Source organism: Triticum dicoccoides, chromosome 5B (genome assembly GCF_002162155.2).
Source record: "Triticum dicoccoides isolate Atlit2015 ecotype Zavitan chromosome 5B, WEW_v2.0, whole genome shotgun sequence".
Lineage (NCBI taxonomy): Eukaryota > Viridiplantae > Streptophyta > Magnoliopsida > Poales > Poaceae > Triticum > Triticum dicoccoides.
The window spans coordinates 699,764,359-699,777,924 of record NC_041389.1 but is presented as its reverse complement, the minus strand read 5'-3'; the positions used below and the strand labels follow the sequence as shown (position 1 = coordinate 699,777,924).

At 44.1% G+C, this 13,566-nt stretch overlaps 1 protein-coding gene across 1 annotated transcript; it reads left to right on the top strand.

Moving 5' to 3' along the window:
• Positions 1 to 8,639: 8,639 nt before the first annotated feature.
• LOC119310592 lies at positions 8,640 to 10,408 on the top strand. The gene is made up of 2 exons (XM_037586285.1): positions 8,640 to 9,771; positions 10,043 to 10,408. The coding sequence occupies exons 1-2, from the start codon at positions 8,640 to 8,642 to the stop codon at positions 10,081 to 10,083; spliced, it is 1,173 nt and encodes a 390-aa protein (XP_037442182.1). The 3' UTR covers positions 10,084 to 10,408.
• Positions 10,409 to 13,566: the final 3,158 nt, after the last annotated feature.

Here is a 13,566-nt window from a genome sequence, read left to right as displayed (position 1 = left end):
TATATCCAAATGAAGAACAACACAGGAAAGAGTGAAGACAATGCAAAGTTGAAGAATTTGAAAAACTGAGGAATTTCAAAAACGAAGAAAAACTCAAATTGAAGATTTTCGACTTTGGGTGGTGGCGTAACCCACCGTATAAGAAAGCTGATTTCAGACACCGCGTACAATTGTCGTATGGCTTTGAGAATCAATTTCTTCATTAATTTCTTTACACTTAGAGGGTTAGTCTTCATTGATTGAAAAAAAACGTTACTTCGTGTGTTGCACATCTAAGTCATCAAGTCAGCATAAGTGTTAGGAGGTGTGTCCATTTCAGAGAACATACGAAGATTCGAGGATATTTAGCTCACACCGCAACTTGCTAAATCTCTTCTCATCCAATGGGCTTAGTGAAGATATCGGCCAGCTGATCTTCAGTGCTGACGTGGTCGATGGAGATGTCGCCCTTCAACACATGGTCGCGAAGAAAATGATGACGAATTTGGATGTGCTTGGTCTTCGAGTGCTGAACTGGGTTATGAGCAATCTTGATGGCACTCTCATTGTCACAGTAGAGAGACACATCTTCACGTTGAAGCCATAGTCCTTGAGAGTTTGCTTCATCCATAGTAATTGAGCACAGCACGATCCAGCAGCTATGTACTCAGCTTCTGCAGTGGAGAGAGATACGCAGTTCTGTTTCTTCGAGGACCAACAGACCAAAGATCTTCCGAGGAAATGACATATACCAGATGTTGACTTGCGGTCCATGCGATCGCCAGCATAGTCAGAGTCTGAATATCCAATGAGATCAAAAGTAGAGCCCTTGGGATACCATAATCCAAGTGTTGGTGTGTGAGCTAAGTATCGAAGAATATGCTTCACAGCCTTATGGTGTGATTCCTTCGGTGTAGCTTGAAATCGGGCACACATACAAACACTAAGCATAATATCCGGCCTAGATGCACATAGGTACAATAAGGAACCAATCATGGAGCGGTATACCTTTTGATCGAAGTCTTTACCATTTTCATCAGTGCATAAATGCCCATTTGTGGGCATTGGAATTTTGACCCCTTTGCAATCTTGCATGCCGAATTTCCTCAATACGTCCTTGAGGTATTTCTCCTGAGATATGAATATCCCATTGCGTTGTTGACGAATTTGAAGACCTAAAAAGAATTTCAATTCACCCATCATAGACATTTGATGGTCTTCACTCGTCATATAGGAAAATTCATCACTATATCGTTGGTCAGTACAACCAAAAATGATATCATCAACATATATTTGGCACACAAACAATTCATCATCATAAGATTTAGTGAAAAGAGTTGGGTCGAGTGAACCGGGTTTGAAGCCTTTCTTCATGAATAATTCATTCAAAGTATCATACCACGCCCGAGGGGCTTGCTTGAGGCCATATAGGGCCTTGTTGAGTTTGAAGACTTTGTCGGGATTCTTTGGATCTTCAAAACCTGGTGGTTGAGCAACATATACTTCTTCCTCAAGCTTACCATTGAGGAATGCACTTTTCACATCCATTTGTTGTAAGATAATATCATGATGGTTAGCATATGCAAGTAATATGCGAATAGCCTCAAGTCTAGCAACAGGTGCAAAAGTTTCATAGAAGTCAATTCCTTCAACCTGTGTGTAGCCTTGAGCTACGAGCCGTGCCTTATTCCTCACCACAAGGCCATTTTCATCTTGCTTGTTGCAGTAGATCCACTTTGTGCCAATAATGTTGTGCTTGCGAGGATCTGGACATTTGACCAGTTCCTAGACGTTGTTGAGCTCGAACTGGTGTAATTCTTCTTGCATAGCTTGAATCCACTCAGGCTCCAGAAATGCTTCATCTACCTTAGTGGGCTCTGTGATAGAGACAAACGCAAAGTGCCCACAAAAGTTAGATAAATGTGAAGCTTTTGAGCATGTGAGAGGACCTGGTGCTTCAATGTCATCGATCATCTTCTCGATTTGCATTTCGTTTGCAATACGAGGATGAGCGGATTGTCTTCGAGGAATTTGATCTGCATTTTCTTCACGAGCATTTTCCTCAGCACCATTTTCTTCAGGTGCGCCAGCTCGACGTTCATCACGTTCTAGAATGAATTCTTCAGCAGATTCTTCAGTAGGAATGACATCCTCAGTGGCTTTGAACTTGATGGATTCCTCAGGTGCTGGTGCATCTATCACAGAAGGTAGGTGCTCTCTTTGCGAGCCATTAGTTTCATCGAACCGCACATCCACAGTTTCAACAACCTTGTGAAGAACGTTGTTGAAGACTTTGTAGGTGTGCGAGTCCTTTCCGTAACCAAGCATGAAACCCTCATGTGCTTTCGGTGCAAATTTAGAATTGTGATGAGGATCTCTAATCCAACATTTAGCACCGAAGACTTTGAAGTAACTCACATTGGATTTCTTGTCAGTGAGGAGTTCATAGGCAGTCTTCTTGAAGAATTTGTGAAGATATACTCTGTTGATGATGTGGCAAGCGGTATCAATTGCATCAATCCAGAACCGACGAGGTGTCTTGTATTCATCAAGCATAGTGCGAGCCATTTCAGCGAGGGTTCTGTTCTTGCGCTCCACGATGCCATTCTGTTGAGAAGTATAAGGAGCAGATAACTCATGAGTAATACCAAGTTCATCAAGATAGTCATCAAGACCTGAATTCTTGAACTCAGTTCCATTGTCACTCCTGATGTGCTTGATCTTCACACCAAAGTTGGTTGAAGCCGTCGAGGAAAATCGTTTGAGGACTTCCTGCACCTCATGTTTGTAAGTGACAATGTGTACCCATGTGTAACGAGAATAATCATCAACAATAACAAAGCCATATAGAGATGCATAATTTGTAACAGTAGAATAATGATTAGGACCGAAGAGATCCATGTGAAGCAATTCAAATGGTCGAGTGGTGGTCATGATAGTCTTTGCTGGATGCTTGGCCTTTGTCATCTTCCCAGCTTCACAGGCTCCGCATAAGTGATCCTTGAGGAATTTGACATTCTCAATGCCAATGACATGCTTCTTCTTCGCGAGCTTGTGCAGATTCCTCATGCCAGCATGACCTAGTCGCCGATGCCATAGCCAGCCTTCTGAAGCCTTTGCAAGTAAGCATACGGCCGGTTGTGGTCCTGTAGAGAAATCAACAATGTACAAGCCTCCTCTCCTAAAGCCTTCGAAGACTTTGGAATTGTCAGCTCCCATGATCACAACACAACGATACTTGCCAAAGACAACAACCATATCAAGATCACAAAGCATTGAGACAGACATGAGGTTGTAACCTAAGGAGTCAACAAGCATGACGTTGTCCATGTGTATGTCCTTAGATATTGCAACCTTACCTAGACCCAATACCTGACTTTTGCCTTTGTCAGCAAAGATGATATGCTTCAGATGTGATGGTGATAAGGGAGCATCCATCAATAGATTCTTGTCACCAGTAATGTGATTTGTACATCCACTATCGAGGACCCACTCATTTGCTTTGGGTTGATCATCCTTGGCACCCTTTGCCATGAAGCAATAGGTGGGAGCGTAGTCATCATTGCCTTCATCAGCCTTGTTGGTGAAGTTGTTTTCTTCAGAGTTGAAGATAGACTTGCTGACGAATGCAGTAGCGAGAGCTAGGCTCGCCACACCAGACTCGGATTCCTCAGATGCCTCCTCGTCCTCATGTTCCTCAGGTTCAGCCTTAGAGTCCATTTCCTTGCCAATGAATGCTCGAGCCTTCTTGGAGCTGCTCTTCTTGTGAGATGAAGACCTAGAGGATTTTGATGATGAAGACTTTGAAGATTTCTTATTCTTCTTTGCGTCATCAGAACTGTAATCCTTGTATTTCTTCTTCTTTGATTCCTTATCCCACTAAGGACAATCTTGGATGTAGTGACCAGGTTTCTTGCATTTGTGGCATAGCCTCTTATTGTAGTCACTCGATGAGGAATCATTGCTCCTTGAGGGTTTTCCAAAGCGACCACGTCTTGAGAACTTCTGAAATTTCTTCACGAGCAGTGCAAGTTCCTGGCTTAGTTCTGCAGGGTAACCAAGGCTGCTAGCAGAGTCTTCATCTTCAGACTCAGAGACTGCCTTGGCCTTCAAAGCACGTGATCTGCCATAGCTTGAACCGTAGAGATCTCTCTTCTCAGCAAGCTGGAACTCACGAGTATTTAGCCTCTCGAGGATATCAGCGGGATCAAGTGACTTGTAGTCAGCACGCTCTTGGATCATCAGTGCCAGAGTATCAAATGAAGAATTGAGCGATCTCAGCAATTTCTTCACCACCTCATGATCGGTGATGTCAGTGGCGCCAAGTGCTTGAAGCTCATTTGAGATGTCAGTGAGGCGATCGAAAGTTTGCCAAACATTTTCATTGTCGAGTCTTTTGAAGCGGTTGAAGAGATTGCGAAGAACGTCAACACGAGAGTCACGTTGAGTTGAGACCCCTTCATTCACTTTGGACAGCCTATCCCAAATAAGCTTAGCAGTTTCCAAAGCACTCACTCTTCCATACTGTCCTTTGCTCAGATGGCCACATATGATATTCTTCGCTTGAGAATCGAGTTGCTTGAATCTCTTCACATCAGTAGCGTTCAGAGAAGGTGTGACTGAGGGAACACCATTTTCCACAACATACCAGAGATCGTTGTCAATTGCCTCAAGATGCATTCGCATCTTGTTCTTCCAGTAGGGGTAGTCCGTTCCATCGAAGGTAGGACACCCAGCAGAGACCTTGATCATACCTGCGGTCGACATAACTAAAACTCCAGGCGGTTAAACCAAAATCACACAGAACAAGGGAGTACCTTGCTCTGATATCAATTGAAAGTGCGTTATATCGACTAGAGGGGGGGTGAATAGGCGATTTTTATGAATTCTTCACTGACGAATTTGCTGGTGAGGAAATTCCTAAATGAAGAACTACTTGCAGTGGAATAAGTACTCAGAAAGGAACATAATAGAACACAAACATAGTCATCATGATGAAATGAAGACAAGCACAGAGTACAGAAAGCGTAAACACATGATAACACAAGGAAGAAGACGGACAGACTGAAGAAATAGAACTGAGGAAATTGAGAAAGTCTTCAGTCAATGTCTTCAAACAGATATGAACAGGCACACAACAACATACATGAGGAAATGAAAGAGTTGAGGAGATAGAACCAGTTAGCTCGGTGAAGACAATGATTTGGTAGACCAGTTCCAACTGCTGTCTCAGTTGTACATCTAGTTGGAGCGGCTGAGTATTTAAACTCGAGGACGCACAGTCCCGGACACACAGTCCTGACTGTATTCTCCTTGAGCTAAGGTCACACAGACCTCGCCCAATCACTCGTGGTAAGTCTTCAGGTGACTTTCGAACCTTCACAAACTCGGTCACTCGGCGATCCACAATTCCTCTTGGATGCTCTAGACCTTGACGCCTAACTATCTGGAAGAAGCACAGTCTTCAAAGGAAACAAGCGTTGGATCCACGCAGGATCAATCTCTTCAGTGATGCTCAATCACTTTGGGTTTGTAGGTGTTGGGTTTGGGTTTTCCTCACTTGATGATTTTCGCTAAAGTCTTCGGAGGATGGGATGCTCTCAATTGACAAGTGTCAATTTCTCTCGGAGCAGCCAACCAGCTAGTGGTTGAAGGGGCGGCTATTTATAGCCTAGGGAGCAGCCCAACATGATAAGACATAAATGCCCTTGTCTGATATGACCATTAGGTGGGTAGATATTTTGGAACCGCTGGCGCATAGCACAACAACGGTCGGAATTTTGACTCTCAAATTCCTCAGGGTTATCATGTACCTCACTGTGTAGGCAATTCACACTGGTGAATTCCTAACTCCTCAGTCAGAACAAATTCTTCAGAGACCAGAAGAACTTCGTCTCTGTCACTGAAGAATATGACTGAACTGTATGAGATTTCCAATGGCTTCACTCGAATGGATTGGTAGGTGTAGGATTTTGAGTTGAGCATCACATGGAAATTTTTCCCTAGTATTTCCTCGACCCCCTTTAACAATATGGTGTTTCCTATGACTCAAGAAAGAGAAAATGAAACTACGAAAACAAAAGTCTTCACACTTCATGTTCCTTGAATGATTGCCTAGTCTTCAAGGTCACACCAATTTCTTCATCTTCAAAGTCTTCAAAAATCCAAAGTCTTCAGTTGAAGAACTTCATTTTCAGGGGTCGACTTTCTTTGTAAATATCAAACTCCTCATAGACTTATAGACCTGTGTACACTCACAAACGCATCAGTCCCTTAACCTATAAGTCTTCAATACACCAAAATCACTAAGGGGCACTAGATGCACTTACATTTGGTTACTTTGACCACCATTCCTTCGGTGGCCCTGGAGATGCTATTGTTACTATAACCAGTGAACATAGCTTTTCTACTAGCTGTTTGACCTTTCTAGTAAGCCTCTACACTGAGATTTTTGCAAATTTAGCTATTCTACTCTCCTTAGGGATACTACAAAACCTCTTTGACATATGTCCTACCAACCCACAACATTCACAATACGATGGCAATTTTTCATAGCAAACATCAAACTGAAGCTTTTCTTTACTACCTAAAGGGGTGAATTCTACCCTACTCTTGATTGGCTCATATAGTGGGATTTTCAAACGCACACGCAAGTACTTCTCAACAATCAAATGATCCTGGTGTGAAACAGTGATCACTTCACCGAGTTGCCCCCCTAGAGACCGACCCACATCCTCAGTATTAAGCTCAAATGGTAGGTCACGAACCTGGGCCCATATAGCCATGGATCCAAGGTCCACCTCCGCTGGGTCGCCCTTGCCGTCGAACTTGGCGAAGATGATCCCGTCACGGTTGTGGTGCCATGGCTGGGCCTTCAACATGAAACGTCTGTCAACGTCGTTGGAGAAGTTGAGGATGAACCTCCCGTCGGCGCTGGCCACCTCCTGAACAGTGACCCTGCCTTGCAACCTCCAGGCCGACGATGCACGAAGGTCGTCAACGAGGATCCGAGGATTAACTTGGAAAGGCGAGAGGAATCGCCCTACCACCAAGTATCCTCTGACCGCTCTCCGCGCGCCCTCCATGTCGATGATCAGAGGGGAGCCATCTCCACGGGGCCGCCTCGGCGCTGTCTTCCCCACGCCCTCAGGCGAGGAGGCCAGAGCAGGAGGATTCTTCTCCATAATCACATTCACACTTTCGGAGCTCTTTCCTACCTCCTATGTCTCCCCTTTCCTCTCCATCTCTCCCCTTTTCCCCAAACTAGCAGGTCTAGACAAGAAAACCCGATAGGAAGAAATAGGCTTTTTTCCTGTATGATGAACTGCGACCTCGAGCAATCCCCCTCGGTGTTATAATAGTGTCTCTTCACCACAAACGGGACGAAATTCGTGCATTTAAAGAAAAATAATGGGTCTTGAAAGAGCAGTTTCTTACTTAAAATCCCCCTAATTTCTCTCTTCCCCCTATATGTGCAGATAAAAGCCCTCCCCTGATTTCCCTCTTCCTTTTCTATAATTCTCAATGAGAAAATCTCTCTAGGAATCTGATCAGCAGCATTTCTTTCCAAAACATTAGCACTCAAATCCACAAATCCTACTATGGACGGGAGCACTTCCTTTGGAGAAGATCTCCTAATATATGGCAGTACCTCCTGATTGTCGCTGTTGCCTCTTTCGGCCGCCACTCTCCCCTTCTGATGGAAGCGAATCTCACCTGGGATCCCGTCCATCAGCTCCTTTGCACGCAACTTCATTCGCCTCCAGCAGGTCTCCCAATCTGGAGATCGCCGGAGGATACGCCTCGACTCCGTCTTGATGGATTCCCAATCCAGCTTGCTGGCTAGGCCCCCGAAGAAACCCCCCTCGCTCATGGCTTCACTAGCCGCCGGGAACTCCGCCGCCAGGGTCCCCGCCGGGTTCGCCGCCATCACTCCCCTCTCTCTATTTCCGTCGCCGCCAGATCGCCTAGCGATTGCGGGAGCTCCGTAATAGGCTAGACTTTATTTTGTGCTACTCAGGTTTTCGCCCCATAACACTCGTTTCGATGGCAATGGCAAGCGAGTGTGGTGGGTTTCCTGGTAGTGCTGGAACTCGCTCTACCTCTTTCCCTTCTCCTGACTTTTCTATTGGAACTGGTTGTATTTCCGTTCTATGCAATGGAAAGGGGTAAAGCCCGGTTCTAAAAAAACATGATATTGAATATTTAAATCAAAATACCTGAAGCAAAATAACAAAATCTAGGGAAACACAAAACATGATTTTGAAAACCTTGAATAAAAAGATGACATGTAAAAACATAAAATTGATTGTCCTTCTAGATTTTCCTTTGAGAAACCGTGATTTCAAGTTTCAAGCAGTTGGATGGCTGGCGTAGTGCCTATGTTGCTACTCGCCTTTTCAATTATTATTTTTTAAATGTTATTTTTTTAGGTTTTGTTTTTTGAAATGTTGCTACTTGGGCCCTGAAAAATGTTGAAATCTAAAAGCCCAAAGCCTAAAAAAAGAAAGCCCAAAGCCCAAAAGTAGAGGCCAATCAGAGAAAACTGAGCAGCACACAACACATCCGTTCCACCCAGCGCACCAGCCCAAAAAATTTCCCCGCCCGAAACCCTGGCCGCCGCCACGCCACCGACCATGCCACCGGCGCCGCCACCGACCATGCCGCCGGCGTCGGCGCTGCCGGATGAGCTTCTCGAGGAGATCTTCCTCCGCTTCCTGCCGGACGAGCCCGAGCACCTCGTGCGCGCCTCCCTCGCCTGCAAGCTCTGGCTCGGCCTCCTCTCCAGCGCCCGCTTCCGCGGCCTCTACCGCGACTTCCATGGAGCTCCCCCCATGCTGGGATTCCTTTACAACTGGATCTTTAACCGCGGCTCCAAGGAGGATGACCCCGTGGCAAACTTCGTCCCCGCCGCGAAATTCGGCGCACTCATCTCCGCCGCCGATGGCTGGGACCGTGGGTACGCTCCGTGGGACTGCCGCCATGGCCGCGTCCTCCTTGGGAACTACACGGGGCTCGTCGTTTGGGACCCCATGACAGGCCGCCGGATGAAGCTGGAAGCGCCCGTTGGCTATGTTGGCGCGGCGGTGCTCTGCGCTGTGAGGGGCTGTGACCACCGTGCATGCCATGAGGGCCCCTTCCAGGTGGTCTTCATCGGCCTGGACACGAACGATGATGATGGTGATTGTGTTGCACATGCGTATGTGTCCTCGCCCATGCCGGCCGAGTGGAGTGACTTGGGCTCTGATTCTCTTTTTGATGGATGGAGCAAGCCGTGCTCTGGTCTTCATCTTATTACGGCCGATCCATTCATCGATTCACTGCCCCCTGTCCACGTCGAAAACGCACTTCACTTCATGCTTAGGTATGATGATAAGCGTGTAGGGATTCTTAAGTATGACTTGAGCTCTAATTGCTTATCACTGATTGATGCGCCGCTTACCGGGTCGGCCATTGTTGGTCCTGCTATCCTCATGGCAATGGAGGATGGCGGCTTGGGGTTGGCACACTTGGACGGGTTAATCCTCTACTTATGGTCAAGACAGATGGGTTCCGACAGAGTTGCGTCATGGACTCGGCGTGAAGTCATCGATCTCAAGGAACTTCTCCCCATTCAAAATCCCAGGAAAAGAATTAGTGTTATTGGATCTGTGGAGGGCCATGATATCATTTTCGTGACCGTGGATCTTGGCATCTACGAGATTAATTTGAAGACGCTACGGTGGAAGAAGATATGGAAGAGAGAGAAATTTCGCTCTTTGATTCCGTACATGAGCTTCTACAATCGACAAGGTATATCTATATGCCCTTTTCTTCTGTGATTTGGAACAGTTCTTCAGTAATGAGTATACTAGTTGGCGGAACAATTTAGTTTCAATGTTTAGACAGATGGGTAGTTATTTTTTATGTACCATTTTCGGGAATATATGCTCGAGCAAACTTTCAGTGCTATGTAAACTCGAATGTTACACCTAATTATGCTTATGCCTACCTATGAGTGCAACTTAATTTAGCACCATGTCTTCTTCTTTTTGGAATCACACTGATAAATCCATGTTTGCAGAAAAGGTGAGGCCCTGCAACACATTGACAACATATGGTTGAATATGCTTAAGGGCAGGAGTTCATTCTCATCAACATGAGAAATGACTATTTGAAGGCGACATGGCTCCTGTGATCGGTGTCAGTATTTGGCAACTGTTTTAATGCAGTGGGGCTTGTTTTCTCATAGTGGTGTTGGATTTTGTCAAGTTTGGGATTTTCCCCACGTTACTGGTGTGTGTAAGCAGGCTAATGAATTATCTCGTAATGAACTTCCAATTTCTTGCAGCATCGGTTATGTGCTTAGTTTTTTAATCCGCTCGAAAATGTACCGCATGGACTAGCTTTGTCTTACCATTGTAAAAAATCTACAGTTTGCTTTCGTACCTTTGAGCCAAAACAGAGAACATGGATGATGGCATGTTTAGAGTTAGTGATTTCCGTTGCGAAGAACTTGCGATGGTTTCTGCATGTTGGCTCATTGGTATGACTTAATTAATTTTATGAATTTGATCAGTGCTAGAGGTCAAGTGTTGATATTACTGAAGAGTAAAGAGTATAGCGTGCAGTTCCTTTTTTATATACAGCAAGCAATGTTACTGAAGAGTGAAGAGTATAGCATGTAAACTGAAATATTGAGCTGTAAGTTGAGGGAACTGACAGTGTGGCAGAATCTGAGTTGCATGAAGATCTCAGAGGTTTTAGTGCTACAGTTGCTCCACAAATCTGTTAGGTATTAGGTTGCTATTTGTTGCATATTTTTAGCCTGTGGTGGATATAATAGTAGACTGCAATACCCATGTAGTGAGATGAAGATGTATATGTTTTATCACATTCTGCTAGGCTACACATTTTCCTTATTTCTTAGACAAGATCTTTCACTCAAAAGCATCAACACACATTTCTATGTGCATTCGTGACCTATATTTATGGAAGAGGCAAGGCTCTGTTCCAAATGCCTGATACCTAATTAACTCTCTTCATTCTTCATCGGCAAAATTAGTTGCCTCCTCTTCTCTCTAATATTTTTTTCATGTGTGGGTGTTTTGTGGTTGGTAATCTGTTTTCTTTACAGAGGGATAATATATCCGTTATGTGCTAGACTCGACCGGACGGGATACATTCTGAAGCTTAACATTAGTAATTTGTTATGTCGCTGGGACTCGGTATTCATCTATTTTCACATAGTAGCTTTCCTATGCTTTTGATTGCACATGGAAGATTCAGTATACAGAATGCTGCAGTTAACTCTCCTGCATATACTTTATAGTGGGTAGAGAGTTCACTAAGCAATCGAAGGTTATTACTAAGATAGTATCTTAACGAGCGAGATCATTGCAAATTTTTAGATCAGCTAATAGGCTTTCCTACATTTACCAAATAACAAAAACATTTATCAAGAATTCAGAGGCTAGTTTATAATCCACAAAGGGGACTCCAGCAGTTCAAAATAATACGAAAGCTTCATATGTCAGCAGTTCAAAATAATACGAAAGCTTCATATGTCATGGTTTTGCTTCAGGCATGATGTGCAGTTAGCACATCGTGTCCCTGTCCCCACCACAAAAAGAAAAGGCAGAGCTTTCTTTACATTCTTGCCAAGATATGCAATCTTGGAAGTATTGAAGATTCATCTATATGTTGTGCAAATACGAAAGCTTCGTACATCACAATTCACGTTAAAGATATACTATATTTTGAACTTACTTAGGAGACTTGGCAGCTGAGCAAAAGTGAAAAGGGAATTCCTGTAGTTCCTGTATTTTCATCCGGACTAAATGAGAATCTTGATTCCAAAGAGATGGTTCACTTCTGGTATGCAGCTCTCAAGGTGGACAATACTGGCCCTGTCTTGAGTTTCGAGGCGATAGATATGCATAGCTCAAAGAGCACACAACCGACCAACAAGGCAGTGACGCTACTGCCCATGACAAGGACATCACCCTGGCCATCCCTCCGGTGTTGGATGGCTGTACCAAGGTTCTCAACGCTCATGGAATGGAAGCAGCGACGAACGATGACTGTTCAAATGCAGCAACTTGATTGGAAGATTTCAAGACCTCAGCGAATTTAATTCATGTTGCTTGAAGATACCATTTCATTTATCGGGTCAACATTGAATTTGGTTGAAGAAATTATCTCCATGGATAAATCTTGAGGCTACAAACAGGATCTGTGAGTAGCACCAACAAGAACACGGACCTTCTTTTTTTTTAATCTTTGATGGCAAACTGAAATTTCTTGCTCGCAATTTGTTGGTGGGAGTTCCCTTAGCCTATGACGTGATGTGACTGTTGTTGGAAATTAATTCTGTGTATAGCAAGGATAAGATGTTAAGCTTGAAATTAGACATTTAGGGCTTACACTATTGTTCGCATTTCACGTTTCTTTTAAGTAGCTTTCTCCTGGTACCATTATGCGCCAATACCTGATAAAAAATATGATCCAAAATTATGTGGTGTACAGAATCTCAAAAGCTCTTTGGAATTGATAAAAGTAAAAATTGGTTTGTTGTGTGCAGCAAGGATCTTGATATGGTGTTTAAAAGCACTAACCCCTTCTTCATTGTTCACATACATTTTTTGTTCCTTTACTGATTCACTTTTCTCGACATTTTTTTGATGTTTCCGTTTTTATGACTAGCTTGACCATAGATCTGGAAGGAATCGTTCAACTCAAAAAGAGCAAACAATTTGAGACTGCTTTATCTTTCATAGAATAGCTCAGATTCAACAACCAACTTTAGCCAAGAACAAACCATCAGCAAGGAAGTGTAACCTGGGATAGGTGTGCAGAAATCCCTGAGAAAAATGATAATCACAGCGATATGCTACTTTCTAGTGATTTATTATGGTCCTTCAATTTTTCAATAGGGAACTCAAAAGGTTTATTGAGAGAGGAAGTTGATTTTCTTCTTGTTGCACTTTTTCCCCCTTTGTTTGTGTTTCTTGAATGAAAGCTAATGCTATTGCATTGTCTTTTTCTTTTACCTTTTCATTTCTGTTGGGAGAAAGATGATGCTCTTTCTTGAGAAATTACTTATTAGATGTAACAATAGTCCGAATATTCACAGGCGATGAAGAGTTCGCCTAGTCATGGACTCGACAACTCTTGCCTTGTTTCGAGATGTGGGAAGCATGCGATATTTCCAAGTATGTACGATAGTTTTATAATTAATGAAGTACAGTAGTATAACGGACCGAAGCGGTAACATTTTTGACGCGCGGCTACAGACGTCTGTCCGTCACGGTCTCACGGACCGCGTCTTGTTTATATGGTTTGAATGGGGGGCGTCGGCCCGCTGGCTAGGCAGCTGGGGTAGCTGCCAGTCCACCCAGGTTCGAGCCCTGGCTCGGACGCGCGGTGCTCGCGGAGTTTCTTCTATTAAAAAAATCTCTACTTCTAATGGAGCAGTTGGTAGTCTCGCTTCCAGGTTTTTTTCCGTCCCACCACTTTCATCCGGTTTTTTTTCGTAGGTTAACCGTCGTAGATTTTTTTCGTTGCCTCCCCCACTTCATCGGTTTATTTTCACTTCACCCTCTCACA